The sequence below is a fragment of the Scyliorhinus torazame genome, chromosome 5 (genome assembly GCF_047496885.1).
Source record: "Scyliorhinus torazame isolate Kashiwa2021f chromosome 5, sScyTor2.1, whole genome shotgun sequence".
Taxonomy (NCBI): Eukaryota; Metazoa; Chordata; class Chondrichthyes; order Carcharhiniformes; family Scyliorhinidae; genus Scyliorhinus; species Scyliorhinus torazame.
In genome coordinates, this window is record NC_092711.1 from 195,817,433 (window position 1) to 195,838,049 (window position 20,617).

At 44.6% G+C, this 20,617-nt stretch overlaps 1 protein-coding gene across 1 annotated transcript in view; it reads right to left on the reverse strand.

Moving 5' to 3' along the window:
- Positions 1–20,617, reverse strand: part of gabrb4 (gamma-aminobutyric acid type A receptor subunit beta4) — a 262,963-nt gene that overhangs the window by 32,748 nt on the left and 209,598 nt on the right. The window contains exons 5-6 of the mRNA XM_072504957.1: positions 8,615–8,697; positions 5,653–5,790 (exon numbers count right to left, since the gene is read on the reverse strand). Coding sequence (XP_072361058.1) covers positions 5,653–5,790; positions 8,615–8,697 — 221 coding nt within the window. The remainder of the gene's footprint in view (positions 1–5,652; positions 5,791–8,614; positions 8,698–20,617) is intronic.

Below are 20,617 nucleotides of genomic sequence, written 5' to 3' on the forward strand. Positions count from 1 at the left end.
AACTGGACACACTTCTTGCACGTGAAGGAGCCAGGGACAGTGGACGTGTCCCTGAGCTCCCACTTCGCACACGAGGAGCATGACACGGGTCTGAGATCTCCTGCCATGTCTTAAACCTTCGGTTAACTTCAACAACTACAATTTCAACAAAAAAAACAACAAAGAAAAGATAAATAAATATACCAATGCAAAGAAACAGAAAAACAGAAACACTACTTACCAGTCACTTACCAGGGATAAAAAGCACTTCCTCACCACCCAGCTTCGAATTCCCACCTAGATTCAAATTCCCAAACTCACTCCTGGCTCTGTCTTCTCTGGCTCACTGGGAGAACTCACTGGGAGTGAGTTTACAAGTTGCTCTTTTTAAACTGTCCTGAATTGACTCCCCTCCCCCACCTGCTTTTAGATCATTTAAAATTTAAAAGGAGCTGCCTTACTGATTTAATTCAATTCCCACCTGGATTCAAATTCCCAAACTCACTCTTAGCTGTGTCTCACTCCTGGCTCTGTCTTCTCTGGCTCTCTGGGAGAACAACCTACTCTTGTCTACAAATTAATGGAGGAAGCTCATGATCACTCAAAAGACAACGAAACTGGGGGGAGGGGGGGGGGGGCGGGGGGGTGAAACCCACACAGACATGGGGAGAATAAAGCTAGGTGTTTTATCGATGCAGGGTGATCAACATTTTTGGGCATATCCAAAACTTGAACGTCGTGAAATTAAAATGGTGCTGGATATGGGTGCAACAGTATCACTAATAACAGACAATTTATCATCAAAAGCTGAAGCATCTTCCCTTAAACCCATCAAATACGATCTTTACATTGAAGAGGTTGTACCATTAAAAGATGTGTTGTGGTGAAAGTATGGTGAAAATGGGCAGACAACAAAGTTGCCTCCTCACGTTGTCCGTGGAAACTTTGCTGCTCTATTTGGCAGAGCATGGTTCCCTAAATTAGGTTTAACTGGGAAATAGTTAATCAATTAGTGGATTTAAAGAGTTACTTGCAACAACTTCTGAAGAAGTGCGAGAAAGTGTTCGAAGATTCACAGCTCTATGTCTGGAGCTGAAGATCTACATAGAGCCAGAAGCAACACCAACATGATTTTGTGCCAGACCCGGATAAACTCATCGTGGTTACTTGCGATGCATCTCGGTACAGTAGATTCAGAAAGAATAAAAGAATGGTCCCGATAGTGGGGGAGTCCGGAGGTAGGGGTCATAGTTTAAGGATAAGCCCTTTTAGGACTGAGGTGAGGAGACATTTCTTCATCCAGAGAATGGTGAATCTGTGGAATTCACTTCACACAGAAAGTGATTGAGGCTAAAATGTTGTGTAATTTCAAGAAGGAAAGAGATGTAGCTCTTCGGGCTAAAGGTATCAGGGCATACGCGGAGGGGGGAAGGCGGAATGAGGGTATTGAACTTGATGATCAGCCATGATCATATTGAATGGCAGAGCAGGCTCGAAGGGCTGAATGGCCTCCTCCTGCTTCTATTTTCTATGTTTCTACGTATCGGTACGGTACTCGCACGCAAAATGGAAGATGGTGTGGAAAGGCTTCTTGCCTAAGTATCCCAAACACTGTCAGATGCTAAAAGGACATGTTCCCAGATCGACAAAGGAAGTCTGACCGTCATTTATGGCATAAGTAAATTTCATCAATAGGTTTACCATCATGTCGGACCATAATCCATTAGTTGGCATTTTACGTAAAGATAAGCTTGTCCCACAAATAGCTTCAGCTCGATTGCAAAGATGGGCCTGTTCTAGGCAGCAGATTCGTAAACCTTTCAGCATAGATCGGGAAATCCAGAAATCAAATGTGGATGCTTTGAGCTTCCATTACCACAAACAATTTATGAACCTCCCACTCCGCAGGAGATCGTCCTGGCTGTAAATTTTCTTGATATCTTACTTATTTCATCTGGCCACATTACAGCATGGACCAACAGAGACTCTGTGTTGTCGAGAGTCAAGAGAATGGTCCTAAAGGACTGGCATTTTGTGAAGTAGGAACAGATTAGGCTCTTTCTGCAACGTCGGGACAAAATCACTTGTGAGAACGGGGTTCTCTTGTGAAGTTCCAGAGTGATAGTGCTAGCCTCAGGCAGCAGCCTCTTCTTTAAGAATTGCACAGCGATAACACTGGGCAATCTAAAATGGCCAGGAGTCACATATGGTGGCCAAGGATCGACAGCGAAAGTATGGTCAATTCATGTGACCAGTCACTCTCAACACAACCTTACGCGCCTCCAGCAAGTTTTCACGCTTGGGAGTGGACGGGGCATCCATGGACGAGACTCCATGTAGACTTTGCAGGTCCCTTTTTGGGCATCATGATTTTGGTTGTAGTAGATGCCCGCTTGAAGTGGCTAGATGTTCAGCCTATGCGTTCGAGCCACAGTGGACAAACTATGCAAAATTCTTTCTATTCATGGCCTGCCTGAGGTGATTGTCTCAGACAACGGTACTGCCTTCAAAGCTGCGGAGTTTCAACTCCTTGTGCAATTCAATGGAATCCAGCTCATAAAGACAGCCCCCTACCACTCCGCATCAAACCGGCTGGAATGCTTGCCTTCATTTGATGGGACATTGAGTATAAAAACCGGCAAGTCATGCTACAGTTGTATAGAATCTTGGTAAGGCCGCACTTGGAATATTGCGCACAATTCTGGTCGCCACACTATCAAAAGGATGTGGAGGCTTTGGAGCGGGTGCAGAGGAGGTTTACCAGGATGTTGCCTGGTCTGGAGAGTGTTAATTATGCGGAGAGTCTGAATAGACTCGGACTGTTTTCATTAGAAAATGGAGGTTGAGGGGTGACCTGATGGAGGCTTTCAAGATTATGAGGCCTGGATGGAGTGGATGGGATGGCACACTTTTCCAGGGTGGAGGGTCAGTCACCAGGGGGCATAGGTTTAAGGTCCATGGGGCAAAGTTTAGAAGAAATGTGCGAGGCAGGTTTTTTACACAGAGGTTGCTGAGTGTCTGGAATGCGCTGCCAGGGGAGGTTGTGGAAGCAGATATACTAATAGCGTTCAATTTCGACAAATACATGGATAGGATGGGTATAGAGGGATACGGCACTAGGAAGGGGAGTATACCAAGGTTGGTATCATGACCAATACAGACTTAGAGGGCTGAAGGGCCTGCTCCTATGCTGTTTTGTTCTTTGTTCTTTGGCTGGCTGGACGAGCTGTCCAAACTTTCAAAGCATCAATAAAGAAACAAGCTCAGAGGCCACTACAGCTTCTCTTCATGGACATCTTGCTCTTCTACAATTCAATTGCCCCAGCTGAGTTGTTAATGGGTCGGCATCTCAGGGCCCGGCTGGACCTTATTTTTCAAAATTTGTTTGGAGGATTAAGACAAAGCAGTCCTCACAGAAAAGCTACCACGATACAACCACGAAGGACAGATCATTTCAAACAGATGATTTAGTTTACGTATGGAACTTTGGTGGAGGACCGGAATGGTTGCCTGGAGGAGTTTGTTACCAAGACTGGGCACCTATCCTATGCCATAGACCTACAGCATCGTGAGGCTAGAAAACATGCTTAACATCTGAGGAAGAGAGAATCCGACATCTCCTTAAAGGGACAGGTGGACCCAACCCCAGTTACCAAAAGACCATAAGACATAGGAGCAGAATTAGGCCACTCGGCCCATCGAGTCTGCTCCGCCATTCAATAAGGATGATATTTTCTCATCCCCATTCTCCTGCCTTCTCCTCATAGCCCCTGATCCCCTTATTAATCAAGAACCTATCTACCTTGGTCTTAAAGACATTCAGTGATTTGGCCTCTACAGCCTTCTGCGGCAGAGTTCCACAGATTCACCACCCTCTGGCTGAAGAAATTCCTCCTCATCTCTGTTTTAAAGGATCGTCCCTTTAGTCTGAGATGGTGTCCTCTGGTTCTAGTTTTTCCTACAAGTGGAAACATCCTCTCCATGTCCACCCTATCCAGGCCTCGCAGTATCCTGTAAGGTTCAACACGATCCCCCCCTCTTCCTTCTAAACTCCAACGAATACAGACCCAGAGTCCTCAACCGTTCCTCATACGACAAGCTCTTCATTCCAGGGATCATTCTTGTGAACCTCCTCTGGACCCTTTCCAAGGCCAGCCAGCATGTCCTTCCTTAGGTACGGGACCCAAAACTGCTCACAATACTCCAAATGGGGTCTGACCAGAGCCTTATGCAATCTCAGAAGTACATCCCTGGTCTCGTATTCTAGCCCTCTTGACATGAATGCTAACATTGCATTTGCCTTCTTAACTGCCGACTGAACCTGCACATTAACCTTAAGAGAATCGTGAACAAGGACACCCAAGTCCCTTTGTGTTTCTGATTTCCTAAGCATTTCCCCATTTAGAAAATAAATAATAAACCGGTTTACCATTTGCCGAGGCAGTGGTATTAGAACCAAGATCTTCTCAAGAAGATTCTTCAAGGGCCACTGAGGGCGCTGATGTGGTAGTCATCACGACCCCTGTTATGAATTCTATTGAACGCCTCCTGTTGCTGGAGGCTCAGATGCTCCTAATCTGCAAGAGCCAGTGTCCCATTTGAGATGTTCGGCAAGAGTTAGGAAGTCGCCTGATAGACTTGCCTTATGAACTTCATTTTGAGCTCCCATATTGTGACCCATTTGAATGTTTATAACTGTAAATAAGAGTTTTTCTGTTTGTATTTTACAGGAATTTGTAAAGGAATTTAAGGTGGAAGGAATGTGGTAGCATGGCCCTTTTAAGGGGGCGATACTTTGTGGGCCACATGACAGAGCCAATGGGGACATAGCATGTGAACGTAAGCCTTTCCTAACAGTAAACAATGTAAAGGGAACTTTGCTCTGTAAGTTTCACAAACAAACACAAAACACATTGCCCTTGGAGTACTGAGCATACCAACATTTGAGTCTCTTTCTACTCTGTTCCCATCAAACACTCCTCGGACAGGTACAGCAAAGGATTATATACAGAGTAAAGCTTCCTCTACACCGTCTTCATCAAAAAATAATGTTGCAAATCATTACTTTTGTGAACGTTGATTCATGTGAGTCGATGCGAGATCAGAGTATGGGCAAGGTGAAGAGAATTATCCACTGTACTGGGAAAGACTATGATTTTGATGAAGAGGGGACATGGAGGTGTGCTGGTGAAAATAGTTGGAGGATGAATTTGGGGGCGGTATACTTAAATAAGCAGGATGTCTGTGTTGAGTTAGGCCTGGGTGTAATGGAGACTGGATTGTAGCAATTGACAGGATGGTGAGGGATAAGGTCATGGGCTTGGGTAACTATAGTAATTGTGAAAGGGTATGGACAACATCCAAAATTAGAAAGAGACTCAAATGGTGGTATGCTCAGTACTCCAAGGGCGATGTGTTTTGTGCTTGTGTTGTGAAACTTAGAGACGACAGGTTAGGTGGAATGACCATGACAAATTGTCCTTAGTGACCAAAAAGGTTATTAGGTTACGGGGATAGGGTGGAAGTGAGGGCTTAAGTGGGTCGGTGCAGACTCGATGGGCTGAATGGCCTCCTTCTGCTCTATGTTCTATGACAGATGTATTAATGGGATGTAGCTGATATCGTTCTGTGAATAATACACAACACAGTCCAACAAGCTGCAAAGAATCTCACCTGTTGCAAAAACCACTTCCTTTGACACCAAGCTAAGTTCAACGATTGTGAACTGAGGCAGTTCTAGATTGTCCACCCCTGTCACTGCTGTTTCACCACCTTCCCAGTGAAATACAATGTCATCCGTGGTGTAGCCATCTGCAGAGGTCATGTGAAAAGAGGCAAAGGAATGTGTTACTTGACACTCACAGGTCCAATGCAATGGATATTAAACAGAATTATAGGCTGGGGCACTTTATTATTATAATTATCAGGAATGCTTGAGTCCTGGTCACCATCCATCATAAACCAGATATGAAAAAGGATGAGGATGCTGAGTCACCATTCTAAAGAGAGGTGGAATCTATGAGTATCCATTCACAAGGCTAAGACGGAAAGATTTTGCCATCACTGCGCTCACTCAAACTGTTTCTCGAGGTCCAAAGTAAACAAAACCAAGCTGAAGTGAAACAAATAGACTGACTGGTGAAATGTAAGAACAGCAAGCAGGAGAGAATTCAGGCAGATGTAGAGTGACTGGTGAAATGATGCTATACTATCAAACCCCTCGGGCAGGAGTCTCCATAACAACAGCCCTGTTAACTGGCGTGGCGTGCCCCCGCTTGCAGCGGTTTTCTCCGTTCCGGCAGCCGGCCAATGAGGTTTCCCATTGTGGCCATCCCCATGCCGTTGGGAAACTCGAGGGTGTGGGTGTGCAGCAGGCGAAGCGGAGGATCCTGCCGATGGAAAATCCCGTAAGTTCTCTCTCACACACACGGCCAGCAGGCACACATGTACATACATCCCTACTTGCCGTTGAACTAAGTGGCTTGTTCGGCCATTTCAGAGGGGCATTTACGAGTCAAATACATTCTGCGAGTCTGGAGTCACATGTAGGCCAGATCAGGTTAGGACGGCAGATTTCCTTCCCTAAAGGACATTAGTGAACCAGATGGGTTTTTATGACATTGGACAATGGTTTGTTAGGTGTTAAAGTTGAATAAAGGAAATTATTAAGGCATGAGGGACAAATTGACTGAGGTGGATTGGGAAAATACATTAACATGTGTGACTGTACATAGGCGATGGATAGTCGTCAATGAACTATTCCTTCATGGTTCAAAAACTCCAAAATGCCAGTCAACTGTGGCTGACAAAGCAAATTAAGGATTCAATAAAATGAAAAGAAAAGGCTTATAAAGTTGCCAGAAATTGAACCTGAGGATTGGGAGGAAAGGAAGGCCAAGAAACTGTAGGAAAAACTAGAATTCAAGGGCACAGCCTCATACTAAAGGGACGATCCTTTAAAACAGAGATGAGGAGGAATTTCTTCAGCCAGAGGGTGGTGAATCTGTGGAACTCTTTGCCGCAGAAGGCTGTGGAGGCCAAATCACGGAGTGTCTTTAAGACAGAGATAGATAGGTTCTTGATTAATGAGGGGATCAGGGATTATAGGGAGCAGGCCGGAGAATGGGGATGAGAAAATATCAGCCATGATTAAATTGTGGAGCAGACTCGATAGCCCAATGGCCTAATTCTGCTCCTATATCGTATGGTCTTATAAAGAAAGGAAGAACAGAACATGAATGAAAACTAACAAAAATTTTTTTTAATGACTGTAAAAGTATGTTTTTTAAAATTCATTTATGAATTTTAAAATTCATTTTGTCGCTGGTTAGGTGAACATTTATTACCCATCCCTAGTTGCCCTTCAGTGTGGTGGGTTGCCTTCTTGAAGTCCTTGTGGTGAAGGTACACCCACTGTGCTGTTGGGGAGGCAGTTCCAGGATTTTGACCCAGTGACAGTGAAGGAGCGGCGGAATATTTCCAAGACAGGGTGGTGAGTGACTTGGAGGGGAACCTCCAGATGCTGGGGTTTCCAGGTATCTGATGCTCTTGTCCTTCTAGATGGTAGTGTTTGTGGATTTGGAAGGTGTTGTGTAAGGAACGTTGGTGGGTTATGGCAGTACATCTTGTAGATCGTACACACGGCTTTCACTGTTCGTCGGTGGTGGAGGGTTTGAATGTTCGTGGAAGGGGGTCTGTGGGTGCTAGTCTGTGTGTGTGGAGCCTGTGTATGGATGATTGTCTGTATAGATGTTGTTGTGGGGGTTTGTTTGTTGGGGTCTGTGTACGGGGGACTGTGTGTGCAAGTCTGTGTATGTGGATCTGTGTGTGTGTGGATCAGTGTGTGAGTGGGGGGGTCTGTGTGTGGTGGTTTGGGCATGGGACAATGCGTTTGTGGGGGTCTGTGTGCAGGGGGCTGTGTGTGCGGGGGGCTGTGTGTGCGGGTCTGTGTGTGCGGATCTGTGTGTGCGGATCTGTGTGGTGGAGTCTGCGTGTTTGTGTGTGTGTCTGTGTGTGGGGGTCTGTGTTTGTGGGGGTCTATGTCAGGGGTCTGTGTGTATGTCTGTGTGGGAGATGTGTGTGTGTGGAGATGTGTGTGCATGGTTCTGTGGTTGTGTGTGTCTGTGCGTGGGTCTGTGTGTGTGGGGGTCTGTGTGTGTGGGGGTCTGTGTGTGTGGGGGGTCTGTGTGTGGGGGGTCTGTGTGTGGGGGGTCTGTGTGTGTGGGGGGTCTGTGTGTGGGGGGTCTGTGTGTGGGGGGTCTGTGTGTGGGGGGGTCTGTGTGTGGGGGGTCTGTGTGTGGGGGGGGTTCTGTGTGTGGGGGGGTCTGTGTGTGGGGGGGTCTGTGTGTGGGGGGTCTGTGTGTGGGGGGTCTGTGTGTGGGGGGTCTGTGTGTGGGGGTCTGTGTGTGGGGGCTCTGTGTGTGGGTGTTGTGCGTGTAATTATCCCCCTCAAATTTACTGTGATGTTCCCCACTATTTGTCGGAGCTCTGGGGGTGAAAATGCCGAATGAAAAGTGTCCTTAAGACGGAAGGAAGAGGAGTGAAGGGAATTGCTCCTTGTGGATCAGAGTGCTGCATTCTGAAACTCTCATCTCTATAACTCCTGAATGAGGTACTATTTCTCGGTCATACTTACAGCTCTCTATTTCCAATGTACAGTTCTGTTCATCCAGGGGGTACCTCCGCAGATCCATCATACAAGCTGCTGTGGTGGTAATCCTGAAAATGAGAAAGCCATAAAGGACCATAACTATGAGCTCTCCTCAATTCCATTCTGCTCACTCTTCATGTAGGGCTTTGTGAATCCCAAACACTGAACCTCTCCCTGTGTCACCACCTCACCTCTCTGTCAAACAACACCTCACCTACCAATAGACAATCCGAAGTAAGACTCAGTACTGTGACTGAGTAAAGCTGTGCTAGTGTTATCATTCCTACAGGTGGATAAATATTATCCAGGGCATAACTGTGAATTCTTTCCTCCTCTTTCATTTATCTGTCCACTTGGGAGAGAAACCTGAGACTGGATTTAATGTCTCAGCAGGAATTGGTCAGATCCATTCTGATTCTCTAGGCTAATTAATGTGAATAAGGGTCTGACAAAGGGGCTGACAACTGAGGAAAAGCAAACTTGGGTATGAGTATTTGTTCTTATATTTGTATTTATATTTGTGTACTCAATGCAAACCAGTCCATTAGGCAGAATGGGCGGCATAATGGTTAGTACCACTGACGCACAGCGCCAGGGACCCGGGTTTGATTCATGCCTCGCACGTCTGTCTGTGTGAAGTTTACACTTTCTCCCTGCGTCTGCGTGGGTTTTCTCCGGGTGCTCCAGTTTCCATCCACATATCCAAAGATGTGCAGATTATGTGGGTTGGCCATGATAAATTGTCCCTTTGAGTCCAAAGATGTGCAGATGGGTTTAAGGGGATAGGATGGGGGAGTGAGCCTAGATAGGGTGCTCTTTCAGAGGATCAGTGCAGTCTAGTCGGCCGAATGGCCTCATTGTCGGGATTCTGTGAACCAGCAAACATAGGACCACACCTGCCCACCTCACCAGGTCCCTCAATCCACCTCACCAAATTACTCAACACACATCACCAGATCCCACAACACAACTCACCAGATTCCTCAACCATCTTGACAAATCCCTCAAACCAACCTCATCAGATCCCTCAACCCATATCACCGGATCCCACAAGCCAACACATCAGATCCCTCAACCCACCTCACCCAATCCTTGAACCCATCTCACCAAATTCCTCAGCCCTGGCTCACCAGATCCCTCAACTCCTGATCACCAAAACCATCAACATCAGTTCTCCAAACCCTCTATCCATCTCGCCAAATCCCTCAACCTCAGCTCTAAAAATTCCTCAACACCTCACCAGGTCCCTCACACCACATCACCAGATCTCACAACCCAACCTAACTGATACCTCAACCCAACACACCAGACCCCTCAATCAACTCATTAGATTCCTCAACCAACTCACCAGATCCCTCAATCACACCTTGTCAGATAACTCAGCCCACATCACCAGATCCTGCAACCCAACACTCCAGATCCCTCAACCAACTTGACAAATCCCCCAAACCCACCTCATCAGATCCCTTGACCCATGTCATCAGATCCCACAACTCAACACACTAGATCCCTCAACCTACCTCACCTAATCCTTCAATCAACCTCACTCAATTCCTCAGCCCTTGCTCACCAGATCCCTCAGCCCCTGATTACCGAATCCATCAATTCTCTATCCACATCGCCAAATCCCTCAACCTCACTCTCAAAATCTCATAACTCACCTTACCATATCCCTCAACCCACATCACCAGATCCCTCAACCAACTCACCAGATCCCCCACCCAACTCATCAAATCCTTCAATCACACCTTACGAGATCCCTCAATCCACATCACCAGACCCTGCAACCCAACACACCTCAACCCAACTCACTAAATCCCTCAACCTTCATCACCCTATCCTGCCAACCCACCTCACTAAATCCCACAACCCCTACCTCACAAAATCCCTCAACTCACCTCACCAAATCTTTCAACGACTCTCGCCAGATCCTTCAAACCTAGCTGACCAGATACCTCAATCCATATTACCGGACCCCGCACCCACCTCACGGAATCCCCTAACTTCAGGTCACCAGATCCCTCAATTCATCTCACCAAGTCCCTTAACCCCAGCTCAACAAATCCCTCAATCAACCTTACCAGATCCCTCAATCACCTCACACATACCACAAAACTGTCTCACTGGCTTCCTCAATGCATCTCACCCGATCCCTCAACCCAGTTCAGCAGATCTTTCAATCCACTTCACCAAATCCTTCAAACATCCTGACTAGATCTCTCAACCCACCTCATCAGATCATTCAGCAACTTCACCAGATCTCTCAACCGAACACACTAGATCCATCAATATATTTCAACAGATCCATCAACCCTCTTCAAAACCCCACCTCACCAGATCTAACAATTTTACCTCACTAGATCCCACTTCCTCAATTCCTCAGCCCTGGCTCACCAGATCCCTCAGCCCCTGATTACCGATTACTAGATCGCAACTTCACCAGATCCTTCAACCCCAAATTACCAGATCATGCAGCACCACATTCTCAAGGGCAACTAGGGATGGGCAACAAATAGTGGCTGTGCTAGTGATGCTCACACTTCATGGCTGGCTATGCTGAGGGAAGGTAATCACCGGGTCTGGTTCGCTTCAATCCCAGGTTCCTAAATGAAGTGGAAATAATACAGGGTTTTGTCTTAATCTTCCAGTCTCCCATAGATATGGGAAAGGTACCAGAGGATTGGTGAATGGCAAATGTGACACCCTTATTCAACGAAAGGTGTAAGGACATTCCTAGTAAATACAGACCTGTTAGTCTAACATTGGTGGTGAGTTATGGTTTCGAAAGACTAATCAGGAAAATAAATCAGTAAGAAGTCTTACAACACCAGGTTGAAGTTCAACATATTTGTTTCAAATCACTAGCTTTCGGAGCACTGCTCCTTCCTCAGACGAATGAAGAGTTAGGTTCCAGAAACATATATATAGACAAAGTCAAAGATGCAAAATGACACTTTGAATGCGAGCATTTGCTGGTAATTAAGTCTTCACAAATTCAGAGAGAGGGGTAATCCCAGGTTAAAGAGGTTTGAATTGTTTCATGGCCAGGACAGTTGGTAGGCAAACTACCCAGCCTTCAGAACAGCGACCACCACACCATACAACCCTGTCATCGCAATCTCTGCAAGATGTGCCAAATCATCGACATGGTTACCACCATTACACGTGAGAACACCACCCACCAGGCACGCTGTACATACTGTTCCGATTCGGCCAACGTTGTCTACCTCATACGCTGCAGGAAAGGATGTCCCGAAGCGTGGTACATTGGCGAGACCATGCAGACGCTGCGACAACGGATGAACGGACATCATGCAACAAGATGATCAGAGGATTAGATAGGGTGGACAGTGAGAGCCTTTTTCCTCTGATGGTGATGTCTAGCACAAGGGGACATAGCTTTAAATTGAGGGGCGATCGATATAGAACAGATGTCAGAGGTAGGTTCTTTACTCAGAGAGTAGTAAGGGGTGGAATGGCCTGCCTGCAACAGTAGTGGACTCGCCAACATTAAGGACATTTAAATGGTCATTGGATAAATATATGGATGATCAGGGAATAGTGTAGATGGGCTTTAGAGTGGTTTCACAGGTCGGCGCAACATCGAGGGCCGAAGGGCCTGTACTGCGCTGTTATGTTCTATGTTCTATGTTCTAATCGCCAGGCAGGAATGTTCCCTTCCAGTCGGGGAACACTTCAACACAGTCAAGGGCACTCAGCCTCTGATCTTCGGGTATGTGTTCTCCAAGGCAGACTTCAGGACGCGCAACAATGCAGAATCGCTGAGCAGAAACTTATAGCCAAGTTCCGCACACATGAGTACGACCTCAACCGGGACCTTGGGTTCATGTCGCATTACATTCACCCCCCCCCAACATCTGGCCTGGGCTTGCGAAATCCTACCAACTATCCTGGTTTGAGACAATTCACACTTCTTTAACCTGGGATTAACCCTCTCTCTGGATCTATAAAGACTTAATTACCTGCAAATGCTCGCATTCAAAGTATCATCTTGCATCTTTGACTTTGTCTATATATATGTTTTTGGAATCTACCTCTTCATTCACCTGAGGAAGGAGCAGCGCTCCGAAAGCTAGTGATTTGAAACAAACCTGTTGGTCTTTAACCTGCTGTTGTAAGACTTCTTACTGTGTTCACCCCAGTCCAACGCCAGCATCTCCACATCAGAAAAATAAATCACCAGGTAGATGGGGAAGTTTGAGTTCATTAAGTTAACAAGCACAAATTTGTAAAATACAGATTGTGATCGACTAATCGAGTTAATTTATGATGATAGTAACAGAGAAGCTATGTCAAGGGAATGTGGTGGATGTTTTCAATCTTGGATTTTGAGAAAGAATTTGATAAAGTACTTCATAAAAGACTACTTAACAAAGTGGAGGCTCATAGCTTAGATCAAAAAAGAATTGGTTTAAGGACAGGAGACATACAAACTAATCAAAAAGAAACAAAATTGTACATTATTTCAGCTTCTATATCTCACATTAAAGCGTAGCCAACCATTAATAGATTCCATATTCCCCCTTCTTTAAACAAAACTTTTTTTCCTTCTTTACCATGCATAAATAATTATAGCACAATCAAAAAAATTATTGATTTTTCATATCTTCATTATAACACAAGGCATCCTTCTAATAATTTCTTGGAGCAAACACCTCTCTTCGTGTAACAGTCTGACAGTAGGTGGCTTGCATCAACCATTTTAGTTTACAAAACTCTTTTCTTACCAAAATTTCTTTTAGCCAACAAGGTCAATTCTCAACCTTTCATCAGTGACACTCTTTGTTGAATGACCATTGTCCCAAAGAAACAATGTATCTACATTGGCATTCTGTTGGCAAACCTTTCGCATATTGTGCCTTTCACAGGACTTCCTTCAGTATATTGGATAAGTAAACCCCATATCAATTGCTTCTATGAACGCCAGTGTTTCAGCAGCGAAGGTACTTCTAACTACCTTTTCTATTTTTTTTTCCAAGTCAGTCAATAACACTCATTATTCCTTCCCACCAAAGAAATGATAAACCACGCTGTGCTAGATTATCCACCCAGAAGATTACCATGTGAAGCAAAGTGAACAATGAAGTCTTCTGGGTGCCCCTTCAACCCCCCCTGCCCACCCCCGCCTACAGCAGGAAACTGGTGTTCTTTTCTCTAAAATTAATTTATTTAATGTTTTATTTGCTCTCAAAACTTCCTCAACTGTAGTATGTTTCATCATAGTACTCAGTTCCAATATGTCAGAACCAGCACTTGGCCTAGTATGAGGGAAAAATCGTTCAATTGTCCAATCAAACTTCTTAATTGGTCTCTCTCTTCCCTGGATGCAGAGTCCTCTTTTAGTGGGGATTGGCCTGATCTATTGGGATGCAATTGACATTTTCTAAATAAGACTGCTCATTCAGGGTTAGCCTAACCTATTCTGCTTAATGTCCAACGCTAAATAATTAAACTCCCCCCCCCCCCCCCCCCCCCCCGCCCCAGAAGCCTGACTTCTGAACCTTAACCTTCTTTTTTATTCTATTGATCACACAATACTCAAATTCCGCAGGACCTCCTCACAGAATATCATCAACATAGAAGATAGGAGCAGGAGAAGGCCATTTGCCCTTCGAGTCCACTCCGCTATTCATTATGATCATGGCTGATCAGTCAACTCAAGCCTAATCCTCTTTTCCCCCCCCCTATCCTTTGAAACCCTTCAGCTCTAAGTACTATATCTAACTGCTTCTTGAAAACATACACTGTGTTGGCCTCAACTACTTCCTGTGGTAATTAATTCCACAGGCCGACAACTCTCTGGGTGAAGAGATTTCTCCTCATCTCTGTCATAAATGGTCTACCCCGTATCCTCAGACTGTAACACCTGCTTCTGGATGCCCCCCCCCATCGAGAACATCCTTCCTGCATCAACCCTGTCTAATCCTGTTAGAATTTTATAGGTTTCTATGAGATCCCCCCTCATTCTTCTGAACCCCAGCGAATACAATCCTGAGTAATTTTATCCCTCCTCATACGTCAGTCCACCATCCCAGGAATAAGTCTGGTAGACCTTCACTGCACTCTCTGTAGAGCAAGAACATCCTTCCTCAGATAAGGAGACCAAAACTGCATACAATATTCCAGGTGTGGCCTCACCAAGGCCCGGAATAATTGCAGCAAGACATTCCTGCTCCTGGACTCGAATCCTCTCGCTGTGAAGGCCAGCATACAATTTCTCTTCTTTACCGCCTGCTGCACCTGCATGCTTACCCTCAGCGACTGGTGTACGAGGACACCCAGGTCTCGTTACACATTCCTCTCTCCTAATTTATGGCTATTCACCATCCATCATAAAGATGCCTGTGAGTTTCTCCTTGTGATACCAATAGAACGTTCCTGGGTCTGCCTTTAGCTCAATACAACTTGTTTTCAACAGGATGGACATAACTCAGAAACACCTTACCAATGACACATCATTCAACCCATAAACACTCTTCTTTAATTTCCACAGCTTCCCTTCTGTATTGCCAGCTTCTTTGGGTGGCTTCAAAAATACTTTCTTTTGAATTCTCGCCCTGCAGAAACACAGCTTTTATATCAATCGATTTACACTCCCAAGAATACATTGCTAAAAGAGCTAAGAAAATCTTCAAGCTCACTCTTCCTGCAGTCGGGATTCCACACTGACATTGTGATTGCCCAAGTTTCTCTTCAAAACCCTGAGCCACTGGTCTGGCTTTAGCTTTATATATGCCGTCTGCGGAGATCCACCTATGTGATCAAGCTGGCTATCCCCTGTCAATCTATACAACAAATTCTTCCCAACCTTCCAACTCTTCTTGTTTGGCTGTCTTTATCAACTTAGCTTCTAATTTGCTAGTAGCAACTATAACTTCTTTATCTCAAAGGTATCTCTCCTCGTGATATTCAGAGCTTGTTCCATGGTCTTTGTACTTGTCAGACTATGACCTATGAACTATGGAGCGACCTCTACTCGCTCTCCTTTGTCTTTCTAGGGTACTGCTATATGATCCCTCCCTCCTGTTCTATGCTCAGAGTTCCTTTCATAAGTCAGTTATCTTTTTCCTTGAGCCACAGATCCTTTGGGGAGCACACGCCCCACTCTACAGGTATGGTACAGCAGAAAATGGACAAGTATTTTTAAAACAAACCAATGTTTATTCTATGAACTCAAGTTAACCTTTTTAAAACAAACAGTGAATAACTTAGCAACCAGGAAATCAAATACACCCCCCAAAGAATACAATACTAAGCAAGGAGTCAGGAGGGCTAGAAGGGGTCATGAAAAGGCATTGGCAAATAGGGTTAAGGAAAATCCCAAGGCTTTTTACACTTACATAAAAAGTAAGAGGGTAGCCAGGGAAAGGGTTGGCCCACTGAAGGATAGGCAAGGGAATCTATGTGTGGAGCCAGAGGAAATGGGCGAGGTACTAAATGAATACTTTGCATCAGTATTCACCAAAGAGAAGGAATTGGTAGATGTTGAGTCTGGAGAAGGGGGTGTAGATAGCCTGGGTCACATTGTGATCCAAAAAGACGAGGTGTTGGGTGTCTTAAAAAATATTAAGGTAGATAAGTCCCCAGGGCCGGATGGGATCTACCCCAGAATACTGAAGGAGGCTGGAGAGGAAATTGCTGAGGCCTTGACAGAAATCTTTGGATCCTCGCTGTCTTCAGGGGATGTCCCGGAGGACTGGAGAATAGCCAATGTTGTTCCTCTGTTTAAGAAGGGTGGCAGGGATAATCCCGGGAACTACAGGCCGGTGAGCCTTACTTCAGTGGTAGGGAAATTACTGGAGAGAATTCTTCGAGACAGGATCTACTCCCATTTGGAAGCAAATGGACGTATTAGTGAGAGGCAGCACGGTTTTGTGAAGGGAAGGTCGTGTCTCACTAACTTGATAGAGTTTTTCGAGGAGGTCACTAAGATGATTGATGCAGGTAGGGCAGTAGATGTTGTCTATATGGACTTCAGTAAGGCCTTTGACAAGGTCCCTCATGGTAGACTAGTACAAAAGGTGAAGTCACACGGGATCAGGGGTGAACTGGCAAGGTGGATACAGAACTGGCTAGGCCATAGAAGGCAGAGGGTAGCAATGGAGGGATGCTTTTCTAATTGGAGGGCTGTGACCAGTGGTGTTCCACAGGGATCAGTGCTGGGACCTTTGCTCTTTGTAGTATATATAAATGATTTGGAGGAAAATGTAACTGGTCTGATTAGTAAGTTTGCAGACGACACAAAGGTTGGTGGAATTGCGGATAGCGATGAGGACTGTCTGAGGATACAGCAGGATTTAGATTGTCTGGAGACTTGGGCGGAGAGATGGCAGATGGAGTTTAACCTGGACAAATGTGAGGTAATGCATTTTGGAAGGGCTAATGCAGGTAGGGAATATACAGTGAATGGTAGAACCCTCAAGAGTATTGAAAGTCAAAGAGATCTAGGAGTACAGGTCCACAGATCACTGAAAGGGGCTACACAGGTGGAGAAGGTAGTCAAGAAGGCATACGGCATGCTTGCCTTCATTGGCCGGGGCATTGAGTATAAGAATTGGCAAGTCATGTTGCAGCTGTATAGAACCTTAGTTAGGCCACACTTGGAGTATAGTGTTCAATTCTGGTCGCCACACTACCAGAAGGATGTGGAGGCTTTAGAGAGGGTGCAGAAGAGATTTACCAGAATGTTGCCTGGTATGGAGGGCATAAGCTATGAGGAACGATTGAATAAACTCGGTTTGTTCTCACTGGAACGAAGGAGGTTGAGGGGCGACCTGATAGAGGTATACAAAATTATGAGGGGCATAGACAGAGTGGATAGTCAGAGGCTTTTCCCCAGGGTAGAGGGGTCAATTACTAGGGGGCATAGGTTTAAGGTGAGAGGGGCAAAGTTTAGAGTAGATGTACGAGGCAAGTTTTTTACGCAGAGGGTAGTGGGTGCCTGGAACTCACTACCGGAGGAGGTAGTGGAGGCAGGGACGATAGGGACATTTAAGGGGCATCTTGACAAATATATGAATAGGATGGGAATAGAAGGATACGGACCCAGGAAGTGTAGAAGATTGTAGTTTAGTCGGGCAGTATGGTCGGCACGGGCTTGGAGGGCCGAAGGGCCTGTTCCTGTGCTGTACATTTCTTTGTTCTTTGTTCTAACCCGTATGCTGTCCTTTTTCACCCAAAATCCTTAACAAACCTTTAAACATAAGCACATCAGAGTTTACAGTCACTACTGAAAACATTTATCTTCTGAATTCACCAAATGATCCAGAGATAGTCTTTGGATGGCAGAAATCAACAGCAGTGCAACTCACTGAAAACACACAGACACACCCCAAGCTTTTTCTCAAACTGAAACTAAAAAGCAGAAGTAGAGCTCAGCTCCACCCACACTCTGACATCACTCAGGTAACATGAGCAGCTCCATTTCGTAAAGGTACATTTCTTAAACACCCATTTCTTAAAGATACTCTCACATGACACCTCCCCCCAAGAAAAAAAAACCCATCAACTTCAAGATGGTTTCATTTTTCACCTTTGCACTAACCTTTAAGAAATGCACACAGTAAATATACTTGTTTGTTTCAAAAAACAACACACGCAAACAGGTATAATAATATAGTCCATTTTTTCCGTTCTTCTTCCAACTGAAATCCTTCTCGATTGACAGTCTCTTTGACCAAGAAGGTCTCTGCACGATCCGTCCATTTCTCTACGCCTCGGCATTTCTCTTTAAAGTCAGATACATTAGTTCAATTTGATCACAGAGTCCTTTGTAATTCTCCAACACATGAGCATTGGTTATCACAGCTTTCAGGCAGTCAAATGCCAGTTAAAAGACCGCTGTCCAATGAAACTTTTGACGTTCCTTCAGTAAGTCCATCACTGGAGCAATCACGCTACAAAACCTTTGCACAAATGTTCGATCAAATCCACTCATGCCAAGAAATTGCATTATTTCCCTTCATGAGGGTATCGAAAACTCCTCAAGGAAAGTGATTTGGGCTTTTCCAAATTCACTTTTGGCTAGGTTTATCACCAAACACGCCTCCTGAAGTCGATCGAATAACTCCATCAGATGTTTTAACTGTCCTTTCCATGGCTGGCTGAAAATGATCAGATCGTCGATGTCTACCGCACAATTGGGTAAACCTGAAACAACTTTGTTAGTTAACCGTTGAATTGTGGCTGGGGTGTTTTTCATGCCAAATGGCATTACTTTGAATTGGTATATACCATCTGGAGTCACAAAAGCTGAAATCTCCTTCGCCCTTTCGGATAAAGATATCTGCCAGTAACCTTTAAGTAAATCCAATTGAGAAATAAAAGCTGATTGTTCCACTTTCTCAAAGCAATCCTCCAGTCGTGGGATAGGTTAGAGTCCGTTCTTGTAACTGCATTAACCTTTCTATAGTCCACACATAACCGTTGGGTACCGTCTTGTTTAGGTACCATCACTGTGGGTGAGCTCCATTGGCTGCAACCCACTTCAATTATGCCATTTTTCAGCATACTCTCAATCTCTTTGTTAACCTGTGCCAATTTTAAAGGGTTAAGTCTGTATGGATGTTGTTTGATAGGCACAGCATTTCCCACATCTACATCATGTATAGCTATTTTAGTACTTCTCAATTTATCTCCACAAACTTGTCATGTGATAGCAATAACTCTTTCAGGTCAGTTTGTTTTTCCTCCGGAAGGTAACTCAACAATTTATCCCAATTTTTAAGAACATCCTCATTTTCCAATTTTATTTGAGGTATGTCATATTCACAGTCATCTGGATTTGGTTCGTCACTTTGAGTTAGAATCATTAAAACCTTCTTTTTCTCTCCTTCCCTTTCAAAGTATCTTTTAAGCATATTCACATGACACACTTGGTGAGTCTTCCTCCTATCTGGTGTTTTTAACCACATAATTCACCTCACTTAATTTCCTTTCAATCTGATAAGGTCCACAAAACCTAGCTTTTAAATGCTCACCTACCACTGGTAACAACACTAAAACTTTATCTCCACTGGCAAAACTATGAACTTTGGATTTCTTGTCCGCTACCCTTTTCATCACATGTTGTGCAACTTTTAAATGTTGTCTAGCCAATTCACCTGCTCTATTTAATCATTCCCTAACATTTGACATGTAATCCAGTCATGTAATTTCCGATTTCTCACCAACCAATTTTTCCTTAATCAATTTAAGTGGTCCTCTTACCTCATGACCAAAAATTAGTTCAAAAGGACTAAATTTGATTGATTCATTAGGTGCATCCCTAATTGCAAACTGTACGAATGCAATTCCTTTATCCCAATCCTCTGGATAATCTTGACAATAAACCCTCAACATGATCTTTAATGTCTGATGCCACCTTTCTAATGCTCCCTGTGATTCTGTATGGTACACAGTTGATTTAAATTGTTTTATTCCTAAGCTAGCCATAACTTCTTTGAATAACTTTTGAGGTAAAATTTGATCCTTGATACGATTGTATTTCTGTGGGTAGTCTATATCTAGTAAAGAATTTAAATAACTCCTCCACAATCTTTTTAGCTGTAATATTATGTACTGGAATGGCCTCTGGAAACCTAGTAGCCTTATCCATTATAGTCAAAAGATATTGATTCCCACTTTTTGTTTTAGGAAGCGGTCCTACGCAATCAATTAGGCCCTTGTAAAAGGTTCCTCAAATGCTGGAATTGGTATTAAGGGTGCTGGTTTTATCACTGCTTGAGGTTTCCCGATCACTTGACATGTGTGAAATGATTTTTTAAAAAAGAAATTGCGAAAATTTAGAGTACCCAATTCATTTTTTTCCAATTAAGGGGCAATTTAGCATGGCCAATCCACTTAGCCTGCACATCTTTTGCGTTGTGGGGGTGAAACCCACGCAAACACGGGGAGAACGTGCAAACTCCACACGGACAGTGACCCAGAGCCGGGATTGAACCTGGGCGCCGTGAGGCTGCAGGGCTA